This window comes from Condylura cristata, unplaced genomic scaffold (assembly GCF_000260355.1).
Source record: "Condylura cristata isolate star-nosed mole 26May11 unplaced genomic scaffold, ConCri1.0 scaffold00005, whole genome shotgun sequence".
NCBI classification, from domain to species: domain Eukaryota; kingdom Metazoa; phylum Chordata; class Mammalia; order Eulipotyphla; family Talpidae; genus Condylura; species Condylura cristata.
In genome coordinates, this window is record NW_004567106.1 from 127,876 (window position 1) to 149,530 (window position 21,655).

A 21,655-nucleotide genomic window follows, 5' to 3' on the forward strand; every position below is an offset into this window, starting at 1 on the left:
CCATATTGGCCTATCTTTAACAAGAATCTTGTCAAATCAGTCCAGTAAGAATCCCTCTAATACTCCAAATGTTTCCTCTCAGTACTCTTATGACTACCGGCCCCTAGCCTGCCCCTTGGCTTCAAATTCTCACTTGCCTATGTTAGAATTTGGAATTGAACTTACTTTTATACTGAGCTTTTTCTTTTTAAACTCAGAATAGCTCTTCTGCCAATATCAAATAGAACCAATATTTTTGAATTGTAATTATTAAGTGCAAATTGGAGAGACCACCGTACTATGTTTTAATCATCAAATATTTCACACTCACTTAAAGCAAGTTATAAAAAAAAAATTAGATACAGAACATCCTGGCTCAAGAATGGTATGGATAACAAAAGAAACAATATATCAAATGTTATAAATTTCATAAAATCTCATTATTTTTATCTTTTTTTTTAAGATTTAAGTTCATCTATTTGCCTTCATCAGTGACCTCACAGTTGCTGAACTGGTTAAACCTCCAATGGCAAGTGGACAGTAGGCACAAACTAAGAGGGAGACAGTTACAGAAGCAAGATTCTAATATAAGCTTTAAAGAAAACCCACTAGGACTGCCAATGAAATGAGAGCACATTTTCCTGGGTCTCTGCTTAAAGTAAGTTGAATCTGATAACATGAGCAACAAGTTCAGACAAGCCAAACACTGCAAGCATAAACAGCTTTGTTGGCTCTTAACGGATGCCTCCTCCTTGATCTCATATCATATCTCCAGTCAAGCTTCTGAGTACTTTACAAATTGGAATCATGACATGTCACTTGCTGTTAATATCCTTTGGTTTTTCTACATTGCCTAATAATACCCAGCTCTTTCATCTACTTTCTCAGATTCACCTTCCTGATTTTTTCAGCATTGACCCTAAGGAACTCACCAGGTAGTTTCTTACTTCTCTTCTCATGCAAATCCTTTACCAGGAAAGCCTTTACACAGCCAACCTATTCTTCAATATCTGGGTTACAAGACTTCTCTGAGCCCATCTCCATATTTTCAAAGACCTATCTTTTTATTGCACCTAACTATTAGTAGTGGCTTTATCATTATTTTTTGAATTCCAAGTCATCCTGTGTAGTTTTGTTTGTTTGGGGGTGAGGGTGAAATAAAATTCCTTACGGGCTCTCCCTGGTGGCGCAGCAGGTTAAAGCACAGCACTAAGAAGCTAAAGCCACTTCAGCATGAGTTCAATCACTGCCCCGGAGGTGACCCACATGGCATGGCAGACCTCTCCTGACCCCTTATGCTCTCCACTGTCTCTCACTACTCCTGCACCTCTGGCCTGTACCCCAGTTCTGTATACATAAACAAATCTTTAAAAAAAAAATCCTTACAGCAGAGAAAAATGTTCAAGACCCCATTACAGTGTTTCAGAGCATGATGGGGTTTAAAGAAAAATGTTTGCTTTTTACTAATCTCGTGATTCCAATACACTAATGAAAGCAAGTATGGCAATACACATCTGACAGGGTTGTTTGGAAGAGTAAATGAAATCAGGTATATAAAGCATTTAGCTCAGCTCAGCCAGTGTGAGTTCTCGCCTCATCCCCAATACCCATGCCCCCACTCCCAAATATCACACTCAACACAGCTTGTGAAAAGAAGCAAAATCTGGTCCACTCAGAAATTTAATTATGAGAACAAAGGTCAATTTATGGTAAATGAAACTAGGATCTTGTCTTGGAAGTGCTATGTTGATTTCTCCTCTCACTTCTTTGAGCAGTATCTCTGGATTTCTTCTGCAAGCCCCAGGCAGTGCAGGATGCGCTTCTTTTCGGCAGCCAGCTCCTTTTCAGAGAATTTACCCAAGAGTTTCTGGACAAATATATTTTGATCTTTCAGGAAAATATTCTTATTGACTCCAACATTTGGCATAGTCTCCAGAGATCCAGATTTGAAATGGAAGCTTAAATGTCTGTTTCGTTTTAGGCCAGGTCCTTTCTCTTCAATCCATGTCAATGGACTGTGAAGACAAAGGAAGCAGTGTTAGAGACTACCCAGAAGCATAAATGGATGCTTGCTGCCTCCTGACTGCCTAATAAAATATTTTGCACATAAATTCCCTCTCAGCTGCAATTACTGTGGTGTCTTTTATGGAATCTTGATCAAAGTCCTTACCAACCTCTGAAAGTTGTGGGTAATGGTTGCCAACCTTTATGCCCAAGTCCTTTATTTAATTTTTTCACAGTTACAAAAACTCATTACATGGTTTTTGCATGAATACCAGCTCTCTATTCAGGAATTTTTACCTTGTCTCTGTAGGGAGAGCCAGGTAAAGTTGAGATTATATGCAAACTGTCATTTCTTTATGTAGGTGCACTTTTGTGGAAAAAATTATTTCATTACATCTTCAAAGTGTTTGACCTCAAGCACATGCCAGAACATACCAGATTCCCTTTGCTGATAAACAATGCATCTATTTCCATGTCAAACTTGCTCCCAGACTCATGTCATCACTCACAAAAATCTATACTATCCTTCTCTATAGTCTCTTTCTTTGGACTTACCTTTCTGCCTTTATAGTAGATCACAGATGTTATCTGCTTAATGAAAAATAGATCTCTCTGAAGTAGATTTTGACCAAAGAGCTTGAGTAATACAACAAGAAAAATATAAAATCTGCTTTAAAAATAATAAAGCATTGATTTAAGGGTTATTTAAATGAAAGGAAAAAAGCACCATAATTTCTTCACCTAAATAAAAGTATTTTTGGTTTGAGGCAATTATTTTAAATATTTCATGGCATGTAAATCGTTAACAATGTTGAATATGATGCTTTTACTTGTTTTTAGTTTTGTAATTCTACACAGTATGATTTATCTATAATATCATGTGTAATTTATTATATAGTTTATTTAATATTTTATTGTTGCCACAAATTTTAGCTCTAATTATTAATATGGTTATCCTATACTTAACAGCTCCATGCATATATACATATAGTTTTCCATCCTTCCTTTTCTAGAACAGAACTTCAGGACTGTGGTGATTTAGCAAATACTTGTTACATCCCACTCCATTTTCTTTTCCTATAGGGGTGAGTGTGATTCAAGAACAAGGCAATTTTATTGATTACTGTTAAAAGTGATATAGCTCCCAGTGTGAAAAGGGTGAGTGTTAAATCCTGAGCATGCAATAGGGACTGACCTGTGTACAGGTCTGACCATGACTGCAATTCTAACCTTCACTTAGCATTATAATGATGAACACATCATTATAATGATGAATACATAGATTACTTCCAAGTTATACTTAAAATGAACATAGATGGGGCTTACTTCAAGTATTTTTCTCCTATATTTTAAATACCCATGGTCTGTTTCTTTTATTACTATTAACTAAAAGCAGCAATTATAAGTATACCTCTCTCCCTAATTTCAACTAAGGGCACAAGTCATAAAGTCAAGACAGAGCGGGACTGGTTTTGTGACAAAATGTGTCAACATCATCAAAAAAGATGCTTCTGGGCAAATGAGAATTTCCAAAGATCAACAGACTTTAAGGTTTATAGCAACTGCTGAAACATGTTTCTATTAGATAAGGCTCTAAATGGACAGGGTAAATTCTAACAATGCCCTTTGTTTTCCTTAATGCACAGACACCTATTCAATAAAAAACATTAAATGGATATTCAACCAGTCCTCCAACCCAAATTCCTTAACTTTACAGATATCCTTAAAAGTAATTGAATATTGGCCCTCCCTGATGGTGCAACAGGTTAGGCCACAGCACAGCAAACTAGCCACAGCTGCTTCAGTGTCAGTTTAATCCCCCACCCAGGAAGAGGCTTAGCAGTCCTCTCTCCTGTCTTGCCCGCTGCTCCCCTCAGCAGTGTACTTTGCCAATCTGCCTACTCTGCTTTGCACTCTGTCTCTGGTGAGTCCTCCCACAGTCCCTGTACCTCTGACCTATACCCAGTTCTGTATGTATAAATAAATCTTAAAAAAAAAAGTAACTATATAAACCTAATTTGGTGTGATTCCCTAGAGCTATTTGGAAGTTATTTCCAGGCTCAAATCCTCACTTCTTTTTTTTCATTTCAGATTCTTTTCATTCTTTCTTTGTGAGCCTAGCTAGAGTTTTATGTTTTTTTTTAATTATATTTATTTTTACATTATTTTGTGCCTTTGTCCATCTCAATTGTAATCCCCATGGGCTTCCCATCACCAAATCACCTGTGTGCCATCACACCATAGAGCAATGCATTCCCCGCCCCCCACTGTTTTTTGATCCCCATAAAATGTCTCTGGTATATAGCTGTTCATTATTATTGTTATTTTCTCTGCTGGTCCACTAAACTGCTGCTATGAGTGAAACCATCTGGTATTTTTGCTTTTCTTTCTATCGTATTTTACTAAGCATAATCTTTTCCAGCTCCAACCAAGATGCTGCAAAAGGCATGTGTTTACTTATTTATTTTTTAGTTGTTGACTGATAGTCCACTGTGTATATGTACCAGTTTTTTAATCCAGTCATCCACTTTTGGGCATTTGGGTTGTTTCCATGTCTTTCTAATTGTAAATAAAGCATCAATAAACATGGGGGTGCAGGTATCTTTTTGAATCAGTGTCTGTGTATCACTCTTAATTCTTTAATGAACTCACATAATTATGCCTGTTTCAATTTATTTTTATTTAACACTACCAAAAGACACACTTATCTGGAAAAACATATAGAAATACACTTTACAAATATTTTACAAAACCCAAATTCTTTCTAAGAAAAATTGTGAATGTGATTTTATTGTAAAATATTTGGTATATGAAATATAAAGAGTGAGAATTTTGGCAACAATATGAAAATGTGATGTTTAAAGCTAATGAGTAGAACGTAAGTTTTGAGGAGTGGGTATTTGGAGCTGTGATAAATAAGCAAGGTAAAATGTTAATGGCAGAATCTAGGTGGTACTTGTAGGGATGTTGACTGCAAACTATTTTACTTTGCCATGTCTAAAACTTTCATAATAAAATGTCAGGAAAAATTCATGTCATAGAAGTAAATGGACTCCTACTACTGCATCTGATAATACACATTTGTGCAGCTTAGTCACATTTTTAAATCTCTATTAGCTATTGTCAAAGGGGATCATGCTTGTATTATTTACCTTACAGAGCTGCTGTGAAAATAAAATGAGGCAACACAGTGAAATTTCAGTAATGATCTGCTGAAAGTGGGTCAAGGCCTTTTGGGGTTCCTCATATTTACCCTCATGAATACAAGAGGATATCAGTGCATTTCCTTTTCCTCAAAGTATCTCAGGACCTACCGTTTATCCTCTGTCTCCAAACATACAGTCATTTTCATATACTGATTCTCCTTTTGCTCTTCCAAAGTAGCAGACACAACAGAAAGCTCCCCAAAAAGGGACACCAACCAGGTCAGGCGAGAAATACCACTGAATGCGGGGAAACCAAACCGCTCTTCTTCCAAAGGGCCAGCTGTATAGAATCACAAACACTTTGGGAATTTGGGAGTAAGAGATGGCAGCTGGGGGCAGGGGACATGGTAGGTAATAAAGGCAGTGAAAAGACATGACTGGGTGATCAGTACAATGCATCTTGCCTTGTATAGGATATGCAAAATAACTATTAACAATGATGAAACTCCCTGTATTTTTGAAACTCCCTGTATTTTTGTAAATTCTTGGGTAAAGCTGTCTCCTGTTTGTGTGTGTGTGTTTATTAAATTCAGTAAAATAAAATATTTTATTAGAAGTAGCAGTTTTTAAAGCTAAACAGAATGTGTGTGTGTGTTCATAGGTGTGTATAAACACTTGTATTTAATTAACAAAATCTGATCAATGATTAGCTATTTAACAAAATCTTTTAAAAGAATTACTTAATTTAAAAGAATCACACACATAATCACCATTAAAAAAGAAGAATCAATGTATTTTTGTCCATCAAGTCCATAAATACCAAATCTATGTATGTGGCAATAGAGTGATGATATGATAGTTATGAAGACAATAATAACAGTACAAATTGCCAATATCAATAAAATTATTTAAAAGTATTTTTGTAGACCTCACAATCTCATATAAAAAACACATTTTAAAGCATATGTGTAAGAAATCTTTGGACAAGTTACTGGTCACATATGACTCCAGTCCAACCTTTACCATAATCTATAAATTTAAAAGATTTTGTACATGTTATATTGTTCTATAAACCAAAAATTTCTTATTACTTTGATATTGACTTGAGGCAATTCATAGTTATGAGTATTTTCTAAAAACTATGGGGACTATAACTTTTGGAAGAAATCAAATACTGTACAAAAACAACAAGGAAATAAAATATTTACAAATGAAAAAATAAAAAAAAATGTAATAAATAAAAACAAAGAAAAATTCTAAGTTTTCATGGACAACCTGGTTTGAAATCACTAGAATCTAAGTATCAAACTTATAAAAGAAAAGCAGTTCTTTCTGAGCTGGTTACAATTTGTTGTTGTTCTTTGGAGACAGCAATTATCAAAGCTTGAGCCACGTTTTCAATCTGGTGCTACCATATAATTGATGTGTCAGTTGTGAAGCTATACTTTTAAAAACCCTATATAGTGGTGGCAGTAACTATCCAGCATCAATACATGAATGAACATGAAATAATGCATATCAACCATTTAGCACAGTTCCTTATCCATATTTGTTGTCACAATTTTTACTGTATCATATTAAAGGATGAAAATGGATCTTGAAGTTTTACTGTATTTTCTAAAAACTCATGGTAAAATGAATAGCTATATTTTCTAAAACATCATGGTAAAATGAATGGCTTTATTAATTAATAATGCCAGGGCATTCTTTTAGGGCTTTCTTTTTTATAATGAAAGTCTTCAGGAAAGGAGGCCGAGATACTCTAGATACAGCCAGATTTCTTTTTAAAAACTCCACTCAAGGACATACTGTAAATGGAGGAGGCTGCAGGATGTTCATTGCCAATTACTAATGAGACTCTTCAAAGAATTGCCAACACAAAGTAAACAACCAAAACAGATCAATATTTGGTGATAGTTAATGTTCTTAGTGTTTGCTACACAAAGAAGTATATATAAATTTGTCTTCTTCAAGCAACTGCCTTACTCCTTTTTTGAAAAAGAGATCTCATCTTCAGCCTCTTCAGTAAAAATAATCATTAACTTGCTAAGAATTCATGAGGGAAAATTCTACCCAATAGATTGCCACAGAAATACAAACATGCTTGTATTTCTATATACATTTTTACCCAAGATTCACTAACCAATTACATCTTATTTGGAAAAAAAATAAAAATAGTTATTTGTTGTTCATAGAAGTGTGAGAGAATAAAATTAAATTGGCCTTCAGTAATAGTCTTCAGAAGAAATTAATCCAAGCTCATTAAGAATCTTGCTGAACTTATAGCTTCACCAGTTACATCTGACCTGTGATTTCTCCTAAAACTGACCTGTGAAGAGAAGAGACCCTTTCAGTAGGTCTTTCCCCACCACTTCTTTTTTAAGGAATGCAAACTCTTCCATCAATAGTTCAACATGCTCCTCATGTAATACTTTTCCTGTCGTGACAAAAAATGGAGTAAAAAGAGCAGTTAGGTTTCTCTTCCTTCAGCATAAAAGGACAAACAGACCTTGGCACCACCCTAGGCACTACTATACCTTCAGATATTCCAGTTAAAGGTGGTACCAGTTCTAAACATACCACATTAAGTGAAAATCTAAGAAAACAAGACAGCGTCCACATACCCCAACAGCAAGATGAAATCAGGGACGTTTAAGGGCTAATACTACACAGAAGAGGATATGGCAGCATAAAAGTTAAAGAAACATAGAGAAGGAAAGTGATTGTTAGGACTGGAGAGGAGTTCTTTATTTCAAATAATTGGAAGAACTAGATGCTTTTTATATAAATGATCCAGGTTGTGAGGAGGATCAAACGTTAATGTTCATAACTAACATTTTGAATTCTAAGGAAAAGTTGTGAAAATATTTTGTTCTGTTAACTTTTTTATATCTAGAAAAAAGAATCATAAAATACCAAAATTATTTTGTGATTAGATGCAAAGTGAGGTTATGATGTAAAGTTTCACTGAAACACAGAGAAATCTAGACCATGGAAAGATGCTCTTGGGATATAATAACAACTGTAATAACCTCTGCAGAAAGGGCTGAGCTTTTTCTGCACCTCATGAGCAGCTACTATATCCCATGAGTAACCAGAGAAGTAGGTGTGTGGGAGAGTGACTCCCCCTAGCCTAGCCCATGAATATGGCAAATTCTTTTAAGATTAAGTAGAAGTGACTCTCTCTGGATGTTTCCAGACATATTTGTGTATCTATGAGGGCATGTGGAAAAACCGGGATCTTGTTTCAGAGCACATTGTGTTCTTTTTAGCATTACTTACATTCACATTAATGGTCATTAAAAAATTTGTCTTTGTACTTCATGTTGATTGTTTATGTACTACTTAATGTTTTATTGTAATAAAAACAATGGCAATGATGTCATGTCTATATATGAACACATACATATATACATAAGCACACAAATCCATGTATATGTACATAATTCTTCACTGAAATGATTTTCAAAAGAAATGAATATGCCAGGCATATGGATTTCAATATCAAAATACCACCAACTGTACTGTTGGAGGGAAAGTAAGCTGATGTAGTATGGAGGCACCTTAAAAGAATAAAAACATAACTATCATGTTCCAGTAATTACACTTCTAGGTATTTATCGCAAGGAAATGAAAACATTACTCTGTGTGTATGTGTGTGTGTGTGTTCAACAGCACTATTTACGAAACATTTGCCATGACATGGAGGCAACCTAAGTGTCCATCAGTAGATGAATGAATAAAGTAAATGTCATTTTCTGTATCTATCTACATATCTATCAGTCTTTTTCTGACTGACTTCATTTAACAGAATTCCCTCTAGCTTCATCCACGCCACAAATGACAAGATAGGTCAGTTGATAAGTAGAGATCGATTCTATATGATATAAATACTATGTGGAATCTGAGAAAAATACTTAGATATAACAAATTAATGGTTTCCAGAGCTAGGGGTAGGAGAAGATAAAATGGAAAAGGCACAAATTTCCAGTTATAAAATGAATAAGTAAGTCCTGGGTTGTAATGTGCATCATGGTAACTATAGTTAATAACGCTGTATTTTATATTTCAAAGTTTTTGAGATATTTTAAAAGTTTTCATCATAAGAAAAAAACTCTATGGTGAGACATGTTAAATAAACTTACTGTAAAACTAAAAAATCATTATGTTGTATCACTCAAACTAATAAGTTATACCGCAATTAAGAATTATTTCAATTGAAAGATTACAAGGACTCTGGAGTAATGATTACTTCCAGGACTAAGGCAGAGAATGCATATAATGAAAATAAACCATGCCAGGAAACAAGGAATTGCTCAAAGAATAATGGAAACATAAGAAAATAACATGAGACTCGGCATAAAGAATCACTAACCATATAGAAAACAATTTGAAAATGATTTCTAATTCACTGTGAAGTCTAAAATGAAGTCATGAATCCATACTGATACAAAGTAATGAATTAACATAAACTGTGATAAATAAAAAATATTTACTAAGCTTCAAATTCTCTTCTATGCAAAAAAAAAAATTAATTACAAGGGGGAAAAATAAATTTCAGTGGAGAAACTTTGTAGACATCCCCTTGCTCCAGGGATATGATTAGGGATACCGGACAAACTGAAACTGATACCACCTGATAGAATGAAATGCCAAGAACAAGGCATCATCTGTGTGATGATTCCTAAAAAGGATGCATACTCCGTTAATGAAAAAATATCAAAATATCAAACAAAATAATTGACCTTTAGTCCTCCTGAGTACTTTGGAAAATTCTATAGAACTTGTATGTCCACAGAGAGACTAAATGTGGTATGTCCACTGAAAACAATACATGATTGTAAATATAGTCATTTTGCCATAAAGAATGTTAGGAAAGCACTATTAAGAAAACGGAAAAAAACTGAATGGCCCTGAGTATCAGATCATGGTATACAATGTTAACTTCCTAAAATGAACAATCTTAATTTAATAAATCTTACTCCTAAAATATGGCTTTCATATTTTAATTGAGAAATAGGCAAAATTGGCAAGTATATTTGTGTATTTAAAGTCTACAATGTATTAATTATATATATATATATATATATAATATACACACACACACAAAGTGTGGAATAACTACTAACATAACTCACAAATCCATCACTCACATTTCATTTACTTTGCATATGTAATAAATGTTTCAGAGATACTTTCAACAACTTTCAAGTATACAATGCCATGTGAACTGTAATTACCATGCTGCACATTAGATTCTATTACATGTAAAACTGTACCATTTGACCTATTTCCTATCACCCTGTTTCCCTTCAGGCCTCTGGCAACTACAATTCTATTCTTTTTCTATGAAATCAACTTTTAAAAGATTCCACACATAGTAGAAACAACACAATACTTGTTTCTCTTTCTGACTTATTTACATAGAATTATGAACCTCAGGTTAATTCAAATTGTCCCAAAAAGCAGGACTTTCTTCTTTTTATATCTGAATATTCCATATGCCACATTTTCTTCATCCATCCATTCTTTTTTTTCCTTTCTCAATAAGTTTATTTCTTAAATCTATTTGTCATCCATTCATTCTTTGAAGGACATGTAGGTTGTTTCTATACCTTCATTCTAACAAGACAATCCATACATTATTTCAGTATATAAAGTATACTGATTTTAATTCCATTTGATAAATACAAATTCCATTTGATAAATTTTGATTGTTAGACCATATGACAGTTTTTGTATTTTTTAAGATCCACCATACTGTTTGCCACAATGACTGCATGCACACCAACATTGCACCAGGATGCCCTTTTCTCCATTTCATCACTAGTCTTTTCTTTTTAGTAACAGCCTAGAATTCTAACAGATGTAATTCATTGTGGTTTTGATTTTCATATCCCTAATAATTAACAAAGTATTTGACTACTTAGTCAAATATAAGATGTATATGCATATATTTATAACTGTTATAACTATACTCATTATTGGTCTGTTCACTTTTTATACTACTTCATGATTTAGTTTTGATTAGTGTGCTTCTGGGAATTTACCCATTCTATATTATCTAATGTGTTAGCATATTAGATATTAGATGTGCCATATTAGATATTCATAACAATCTTAAATTCTTTGAATTGTATTAATATGTTACAATATTTCCTGTTTCATTTATATTTTTATTGAGTCATCATAATCGTTGGTAGAATTCTTCAGAGAAGCTGTATAGTTCTGGAATTTTCTATTTGTGAGGTTTTGATTATTCAGTCTTTTTACTAGGTAAGGTCTGTTTTCCTATTTCACATAGCTCTGCTATTTTGATTTTTTTGTGGTGACATGTTTTGATTCCTTTCTCATTTATTTTGATGTGTACTCTAAGGGTAGTTTTAATTTCATTATTATACACAACATCTTAAAGATATAATAATCTAATTTAAATGGATAACAACTAAACTTCAATTGTATACAAATGTCCTTGTTATTTCCAACCTCTCAATTTGTTTTTCATGACAAAAATATTTTTGTATTACAAACTACTGACACATTTGTGGTTATTTTGTACCACATATTTTCAATTTTATACCTCAATTTAAAATGACTTTTCTTCAAATAAGTTTTCTGTTCCTTTCTCTTTCTAGAACTTGCAATAAAGCATATATTGATCTGGTTGATGGTGACCCACAGAACCCACAAAGTAAAGGTTTGTTCACTTTTTCTTCATTCTTTTTTCTTTATTTCTTTGATCAAATTTCCAATGAAGTATCTTACAGTGCCAATTCTTTCTTCTGCATAAAGGAGTTTCTGACTGAACTGTGAAGATTTTTAATTTAGCTATATTATTCTTCATAGTCATAAAAATTTCTTTTTATAACAAGTTTTCTTGCCTTGTTTCTATAATTTCATTTTATTCATACACGACTTTCCTGATTTCCTTTACTTGACTCTGTTCTTTTTGGATCACTGAGCATTTTTTAGACAGTTACTTTGACTTTTTCATACTGATTCATGTATATTCTTATATAATGGGCCTTACTTGTTGAAGATATACTGTGCTCCTTTGAGTGTATATTTCCCTATTTCTTTTTATTCATTTATGGTCAGTTGTTTAGATCTGAATGTTTGAAAAAGAACAGCTATCTTTCCTAGGCTCTACAGACTGGAATTTTAGAAGTGAAGCCAATCAGCCAGACTAAAACTTATGGAGCCTCGCAAAAATTTCTGGGATATTTTCTCCAGGCTATGTGCAAATTTCTAAATTACAGAGGTTTGTTCTTCCAGACAGCATATAATCCCTATGATGCCTGTGTGTAGCACGGTACTCTCTCATTCAGTAACCAGTCCCAGTGCTTACCTTTTATCTTATCCACACTCAACCACATCATTTATTTTAGCACTCTGAATATGAAAAGAAAAATCAGTCCCTCATCTACCCCCTAGAATGTCAGAAGTTGCAATTACTTTCAGTTTTCCTAATCCCCCTCAGTAAAGCTAAGAGTAAGGAATTTTCTGCTAATCATACTAATGTGCCAGGAAAGGGTAAAGACCATGAAAAGCAAATGTAATAAAATTTCTTACCTGTTTCAATGTAGCTCTTCTTGACTTTGTGCTTGCCAAAGGAATAGCAACCACTTAATTTGTTTCTGAGATTCTCACAAAAGCTATTTGGTGTATATATTTTTGTTGCATCAATGTCAACAAGGGGGAGTGAGGACCTAGGCTTCCTATTTAATCATACTGCAAATATCACTCCAAAATTATGTATCCATATAACAACCAAAATGATGTAACTTTTGGTATTCTGAGTTGAGTAAGTTTATTACTTCCTGAAATATGGTATTGAACTTACCTTTTCAAATCATTTGTAGCAGGTAAACTAATACTGCTAATTATGAACATTTAGTAATGAAAGTTCCCCAAGGACAAGGTGCATTGTTGTATTATAACTGTTATCAAGCTCACTATTTCATACATAATGATAATTATCATGTAAAAGTTCTTAATGACTGTCCTACTATGATTAAAGAACACTACCTAGAGAACAAAGGTCACTTTTATCGTTAAGAACTTTATTCTTCGTAAAAGCTATTCCTAATCTTTATATACCCAAACTCCACTTTTTAAGGAGCTAATACTAAATCTCCAATATAACTGATTCTTTGTACTTCGTTTCTCATCTTAAAAAAAATAAGGCAAACTCAAGTTCATATTTTATTCAGATTTCTTTAGTTTTCATGTATTTCTTTTTTGTTTGTTTTAATATAACACATTACATTTAGTCATCAAGTCTCCTTAGGCTCATCTTGAGTTAAAAAGTTTCTCAAACTTTTCTTATTTTAATGACCCTGATAGTTTTGAAGAATATCAGTCATTTTGTAGTGTCCCTCTCAACTGATATACTTTGGATGGTTTTCTCAAGATTAGACTAAGGTTTTGAAGAAGAAAATTAGAGAGGTAAGGGGTCATTCTCATGACATCATTATGAAGGATACAGGCTATTTATTAAATGGAGACATACCATTATTGTTGTTAAAATCGACCATAGGCTGAGGTAGTGTTTGTTTGATTTCTCCTTCCCATATTATACTTTTGAGAAGGTAGTAACTAGGGCATTATCTTTTGAGGAAACTTAGTTTGTTATCTTTTTATGGTACAATTAAATTTGTTGCCTTATCTATTTCTACAAACTGAAAGTTTGGTTTAAATTTAAGTTATATAGTGGATGTATACCACACAGGTCATGATATCAGATTGACCCATATACTGTCTACAGCCATACCACCCAAAATGTGCCTGATCTCATCAGATTGACCCATATCAGCAGTCATTTGGTTAGGATAATAATAACAGAGCTCTTCATTATAAACAGGTATTTTTTTTTCTTTGCAATTGGCAAGAAATCTGTGTAGTATACTTTGGCATCTTGTACTCTGCTCATATATAACTGTGCCATGAAAAATAATATATAAAACTGATGGTCTCAAACTTCTCCAATGCTCTTGTTCACTTCACAGTAGTTATTTTCACTTCACAGTAGTTATTCATCTATTTGTTATTTTGACAACATCTACTGAAGACCTATTAAGTTCTACGCAATATTTAACTGCTGGGGTTACAGAGTGAAAAAACTGAGCTCTGCCCTCCAGATTCATAGCCCAGTGACAGAGAAAAGCAATCACAACTTTCAATAAAGTATAATCAGTTTACATTGGTGATGAACGCAATTGATTATTTTGATGATTTTTATGATAATAATTCACCATACTAGCACTCATATATTAAGGTTTTCAATAGCAAATGTTGAAACAAAGAGGTTGCAATGTAAAGCTCATTTAACTAGCTCCTTTTATCTCTAAATTCAGTTGATCTCTCCATCTCTAGTTAATTCTAATTGTCTTCACTGTGAGTCTTGCTGAGCTACTGTAAAAACATAAAAGTCTCTGGAGGGCAGTACAACTTAAAGGAATAACTGTGGAGGAGTCAGAGCATAAAAAGGTTGAATTCAAATATCTATCTCCATTTAATAGGCATGTTACAAACCTGTGGCCTAGCATACATTAAGATGTAGCTCCTCTGAGCCAAGATTCCTATAAGCTATAGAAAATACCTACCTCCAAGAGTTTCTATAGAATTAAACAATATAACATATGAAGTACTCAGTGGAATTCCCAAGTTCCTGCCATGTAGTAAATATTTAATAAATGGTGCTTCTCTTGATGAGCAATACAAAGTACAAAATATGAATACAAGAAAATCAATTGATCTTTTGCTCTTATGTGTTTTTTCATTAGTAATGAAGTATTAAATGCATAAACCCAAAATATTACCGTGACACTAGCACAAGTATATACTTGTTTTTCACTAGAATAAGAGAAGCTGGTAAGTCTCAAAACAATGGTTTGCAAATTCTCACCTATACCCCCACCTGCTGGCTGGCCACAAACTTCTCATGTGTGTCCTTAATAAGGGACAGGTGGAGAGGGGAACAGATGCCCATAGAAAGATATCTAATATGGGGTTACATTTTAAAAGCATAAAGTTACTTCAGTAATCTTAGAGGCAGAAACTCAGCAAAAGGGTCTGTGCCTTACAGAAACAGAACACATATCACCTTTCTGCTCAGCCAGTTCCCACAGGTCCTGAGCTGCAGCCCGAGACAATGTCATAGGATATTCCACAAGGACATGTTTACCAGCATTAAGGAACTGCCTTTGGAAAAAAAGAGATAAATACACAAAAAATACAGTTCAAATAGGCTAAACTGCCCTGAGACACATAATTATATAAGTACACAAAAGTCTCTGAATATAAATGAATATGAAGGAATGCAGATGACAGTCTTGGTTGGAGGAAGAATTGTACTTCACATTATTATTTTGTACAAATGGAAATAATAACTTTCTATTTATATGTGAATTTGAACTTTCATATTCACTTATTCAACTAGTTAACTATAAGTTTCTATGGAGGAGAAATAAAGATGCATTAACAGGGATATTGCCTGTTATCACAAGATAGCTATAAAGATTATAAAGTTTATGGCAGCTAGCTCTGCCTGAGGCAGACTGAAAAGAGTTCGCTATCAATATAACTGAATTATGATCTACAAGTATATATATACTTATAACATATCAATATATCTGAACTGTGTTTGAAGTACAAGGAGGCATTTTCCAGGTGCAATATGATGTGAGTATCTCACTTTGAGCAGTATATGTAGTGGATTATGTGCTTTCTAAGGCTTTGTCCCTTTGGATAATGGTGAAAATTTCAGCACAGCAAGGGACTGAGATAAAGGGAGTAGAGAAGAAAGAGACCCCCAAAGTAGCCAGGAATCTGACTATGAAGGAACTAAAGTGAGTTAGAAGTTTGATTTGACTTGATTCTCTAGATACATAAGGGCATAAACAGTTATATGAATGGGAAATAAAGAAAATACACTCTGGTGCCAAAGAGATTAAAAGAAATCAAGGAAATCTGTTTCTGTCCACACTTGAATTGGAGTGATACCGAGGGAGCAGTTTACTCCTAGAGAACAGCATGGCAGTGTCGACTATATTTGAATGTAAAGAACATAGAAGGGAAGCTGAGACCCAGGGAGGCTGATGGCACTGTCTTGTTCATTCCCTGGGGCTCCTTCTAGGTTTAGTCTCACCAAAACACTTGAGAGCTTTCAATTTTACATTCAAAGATGGTGTGGAGGGTCATTTCACTTCTCTTGTTCTACGATGTGATTTCCCACTTTCTGGTTACTTACTTATCTCATTGCAAAAACACTTTATATTAAAGGCACTCAGAAATATTCATGACATTGTAAGAATAAAAGATAAATGTTAGAAGCCTATCCAAACTTAGGAAAGGACTATGAAAATATGCCAAGATACAGAAAAGACACTGGCTCTCTATTTTTGGTTAGCTGATAAGAAAAAGATGAGCATTGTTCAAACTACGCTCAATATAGTTTTTCTATTTATTTTCAAAGAAATAAAACACTTGGGTCCCCCTTGGTGGTTCAGGGATTTAAAGTCTCAACACAATCAAACTATCCCAGCCATGAGATCAATCCCCCTGCCAGGGAGCTAACCCTCATGATGTAGCAGACCTCTTTTGTCTCACCTACTTTTCCCTTTAGTAGGGTATTTCAATAGATTCACCTGTTCTGCTCCCCATTCTGTCTCTGGTGAATTCTCTCAGCCCCCACACCTCTGGCCTACATCCCGTTCTAAAAAATCTTTTAAAAAATATATAAATCTAATAAAAAGAAATCTTAAAAAAAACACTTTAAATCTTGGTGTTTTATAAGGTACAAAATAAGCATACTTTCTCATATATTTATGACCAACAGTGAGCTTTTTAACACACTGACAGTATTAAAGATCATGAGTTGTTTATCCTTTTTGTTACTAAGAGTCCGTTACAATGTATCAGTGAACATATACTTTTTACAGTCCTGCACTGTAAAGTCAGGCTAGCTTCTTTGAAAACCCACCTGATGTAGTTCTCATGGCTGGAGCTTTCACTGCAGATATAAGCAACCTCAACCTCTTGGCTAGAAAGAGCATCTTCCAAAGAAATCTGCTGAACTTCATCAATTCTTGTGAGTTCTCGTCTATTTGAAAATAATAAAGAAATGGAATTCAAAAGCAAGCAAAAGAGCAAATAAATATGCAAAATCCTCCTAACAATGCCTTGATGAGCAGCTTTTGGAAATGAAGAAATTAATTTCCTCGCTCCAACTTCTGTGGCATTTTCTCATGGAATGAAACAAAATAAGTTTGAAGACAAAATTGTTGGAGTGCTAAGGCTAAAACTAACAGCCTGCATGTTTTGGGATGGGAGTCTCTGAATTATTTCATCTTTAAAGTAAAAAGAAGAAATTTTTTCTCATGCAAAGTGATCTCATGCCAGCTCCATGCACTTTGGATCAATTGCTATGACTACAAACTTAATCCAAATCTAATACTAACTTTGAGGCTTGAAGCTCTTTTACAAATGTCACAGCCTTGTGGACAGCTGAGCAGAAGGGAGGTATATTGTTTCCTTTAAAGTAAAGGAAATAATACCCAGAAGGCAGTGACTGCTATGACTAAACATTAGCAGAGGCAGGGCAGAAACCTTAGAACATCAGGTTTTTAGTGAGGAAATTCTGCTTGAGAAGAGGCAGAGTCCAGGCCAGCTGCATAGTGTCCTATTGTAGAGGCAGGGGCGGCAGTACAGTCCTTTAAAGATCAGCATTCATACTGGAATCTGAGGCAGCCAATAGGAACTCTCAGTCAACTGAGCGCTCCATCCAAGCTTAGCAGACTGAGGACATTTGGGGAGGTGTAGCCACCAAAAGATGTTATGGTAGGTCTCTCTGTATGGGGGCCTCAGTTTAAACTGCTTGATTTGACCAATACTTAGTGTTTGGCTATTGTGTGTTAGGCATTGTAGGAACATGGAGAACAAATTAAAAGTCCTCTACTTCTAATGAGTTTGCACTATAATAGAGGAAAAGACACACATACACATATATAACAACAACATAAGACTAATATGAGAAGGGCTGTGGTGAGGAATACAGGTGGGAGATTAAGAGAAGACATACAGTATACGGTTTCAGAAAGGTTTCCTGTGGAGAGGGGAGGTCTTAGTAGGTAAGTTAAGAAGGGGACCAGTATGTATATGACAGGGTATATAGAAAGGGGGTATGACCTGGCTATCTTCCCACATGAGCTGGGTAGGTTAGGAGTTCCTACTGTAATGGCAGTCAGCTGGCAGAGGATTGGGGCTGCAAGAAAAAGGACAGATCTGGCTTCACTTAGTCCTATGTGTCATGCTTGATCCCAGCTTCAGGTAGGGGTTAAGCAGGAGATACAGAACTGACTACTAATCATTTTGTGAGACCAGGACAGATTCCCAACAATTCTGGGTCTCCCTTCTTGTAAGGTTAACCAGGCTTTGAGATACGTCAACTGGAAGACAATAAATAAATAAACCTACATAGACAATCAAATGGTTGTTTATGCTTTGTGGACTTATTTGATTTCTCTAAAGCACTAGAAAGTAGAGATGTCTACACTCACCTGTCCTCAGCCAACACAACGACTACATTTAGTTAACAATTATCATCAATAAATATATCACAGTGTTAGTTTGGCAAAGGGTACAGGTGTAAGGAAAAAGCGGTGTAAGAAGAACTGAGAATAAGAGAGGAAAAAAGAAAAAGAGTGGTAAGTCTGGATTTATTGCGTCAAAGATGGTAAAAGAATTTTTAGAAAAATTTTTTCTTAAATTTTAACCAAATTTCTTAAATTTTATATGCTTACAACATTCTTCATTTTGTACAATTTTACATCTTGGTTGTCATCCCCGTGGACTTCCTACTACCAATTCACCATGTGCCATCACCATAGTCTTATGTGCTCTTCCTGCCCCAGTTTTTATCCTTTTCCTCTCTCCACCCTCTGGTTTATTGTTATTTGTTGATTTTCATTTTTTTTTAAAGATTTATTTATTTGTACAGAACTGGGGTACAGGCCAAAGATGCGGAGGGTGAGAGGATTCACCAGAGAAAGAGTGGGGTGCAGAACAGGCAGATCGACTGCTGAGGGGAGCAGTGGGCAGGTCAGGAGAGGTCTGCCTCACCATGTGGTCGCCTCCGGGGCAGGGGGGAATCGAACTCATGCAGAAGTGGCTTAAGCTTCTTTGTGCTGTGCTTTAACCCACTGCGCCACCTGGGAGGGCCTGATTTTCATTTTAACTTTATTATAATTGCTTTTTTTTTTCTTCTTCTGATTCTTTACATTCCTGCAATGAGTGAAACCATCTGGTGTTTTTCCTTCTGACTTATTTACTAAGCATAATCCCCTCTAGCTCCATCCACGTTAATGCAAATGGCATGATTTTATCTTTTTGACTGTTGAGTAATATTCTATTGGGTATATGATCTTCTTGATCTAGTTGTCTACTTTTGGGCATTTGGATTGATTCCACATCTTCCTTATTATAAAAAGTGCAGCAATAAACATGGGGGTGCAGATGTCCTTTTGAATTAACGTTTTTGTGCCCTTTGGGTAGATACCTAAGAGTGGGATTGCTGCTGAAGCAGGCAGGTTTCTGCCACAGGTAAAATAATTTTTAAAGAAAAGCAGGTTTAAAAATTATCAAATGGAAAAGAACACATAGTGTTTAAATGATGGGCACTGAAATCAAATGTACTGCATTCAAACACAGTTCTTAGATTTTTTTCAAAAGTATGACAACATTTAAATATCTCAACTTCTCTGTAGTTCAGCTTCAACACATGTAAAATGGTGTTGATAATAGTATCCACGTCAAATAGTTGGTAAGTTCTGTAAAGCCCAGGGCTACCACATGGATAGCTGTTCTAACTGATGCAGCAAATAAATGGCACATGTGAAATATTTCAAGTCAATCCACTATGTGCTTACTGCATCCCTTTGGTAATAGGCCCTTTGCTCATCTTTAATGAGCAGTCTTTGCCTTCACAGTCCCCTCTAGGTTGACTTGTTGTACACCCCAAGTGCAGGCCCATCACTCTGTAGTTCCCAGAACCACTAAATTTGAGATCTTGTGTATCTGATCCTTAGCACAGGTCTCTGGAAAGATCCCAGGGTTGGCTCATACTCTCCTAGGTCTGGAAAATCTCCACGTCCCACAGCATAATCCATATTACCATTTCCCACAAATCACCTGGACACAAAGCCAATTAGGTTCAGGAACGCCGAAGAAGCATGTGGATTCCGCAAATCCCTCATCCGCACAGAGCCAGCTCTGCCAACGCCAACCACCACCACACCAAACTTCCTCTCGGGCTGAAACATACAGGACCAAGATGGAGTTAAAAACAGTCTAGGAATCCAGAAAACAATAGCAAAGCAAAGACAAATGGGCAGGCCATTCAGGGTCTAAAAAACAAAGAATGTCACTAACCCCGATCACACAAGAAACTGAGGCATGTCAGGTCGAATGAGACACTTCCTGAAAAGGGACTTGAGTAGAGAAGCTTTACCCAAAAGAGTATTTCTGCAGGTGCTCTGACTTATATCACTAACAGAAAAGGGCTTTTTTATTTAGCTCTCCAACTTCTACTTCTCCAGTGACTTAGCTCCCCAGCTTCTGCTACCTCTTCAAGTCTCATGTAAGCCATGATCCGGTACCCCTGTACACCCTGAACTCCTTGAGTCTCAGGTGATTCTGATACAGATTCCACAGCTATTTAGTAAGATGTTAGCAGACAGATCAAATGGGGTCAACCATAAGTTGTCATCTTTCTCAGACTCCTATGGTCTTCTAAGTATCAATCAATCAATGACAGTATCAAGTAACTGTCATTACTTATTATATAGATATACTGCTGGAAGTTGTATGTAAATGGGATTTACAGTAAAAACTCAAATCAACATTTTAAAAGTGACAGAGTAACTAAATAAAATTCAAACAGAACTATGTTACAACCCTTAAACCCAGATCTTATAGGATGTCTCTGAGCATAGAAACACAAATGACATTTGACTCAGACCTTACCATTGATATACACTTAATATTTTCTACTAGTTCTGCCCCTCTTCCTATGTCTGTTGTTATAGTCTTAGTCCAGTATTTCTTTCTGACAATGTAATAAATCATTAACTGCTCTTACTGTTTTGAGCTTCCCTCTTACAATAAGCCATTTATGGTCCAGCCAGAGTAGCTGTTTAAATGGAAATGAAGTCTTTTCCAGACTAAAGACCATCATTTTCCTGATGTTATGAATTAAATGTCTGTGACCTCCCTACACTCAATTTACATGCTGAAATCCCAGTGTGAGAGAATCAGGAGGTAGAGCCGTTGGGAGTTAATTAGGATTAGATGAGGTGAGGAGGTAGAAGCCTTCATGTTTAGAAGAGTTGTGAGAGAGCTTGCGTAGGACCACCACTCAAAGCTTGGTTAGGTTCTCTCTTTTTTCTTTCTTTCTTTCTTCTTTTTTTTTTTTTTTAAGATTTATATATTTATTCATATGGAACTGGGGTACAGGCCAGAGATGTGGA

The 21,655-nt window shown here is 35.1% G+C and overlaps 1 protein-coding gene across 3 annotated transcripts in view; it reads right to left on the reverse strand.

Moving 5' to 3' along the window:
• Positions 1-1,646: 1,646 nt before the first annotated feature.
• Positions 1,647-21,655, reverse strand: part of BLVRA (biliverdin reductase A) — a 61,170-nt gene continuing 41,161 nt past the window's right edge. For all 3 annotated transcript variants that reach the window (XM_004676645.2, XM_012721070.1, XM_012721071.1), the window contains 6 exons: positions 20,319-20,440; positions 17,113-17,232; positions 15,235-15,332; positions 7,459-7,566; positions 5,298-5,469; positions 1,647-1,994 (listed from right to left, as the gene is read on the reverse strand). In XM_004676645.2, coding sequence (XP_004676702.2) covers positions 1,739-1,994; positions 5,298-5,469; positions 7,459-7,566; positions 15,235-15,332; positions 17,113-17,232; positions 20,319-20,440 — 876 coding nt within the window. In that variant the 3' untranslated portion in view covers positions 1,647-1,738. The remainder of the gene's footprint in view (positions 1,995-5,297; positions 5,470-7,458; positions 7,567-15,234; positions 15,333-17,112; positions 17,233-20,318; positions 20,441-21,655) is intronic.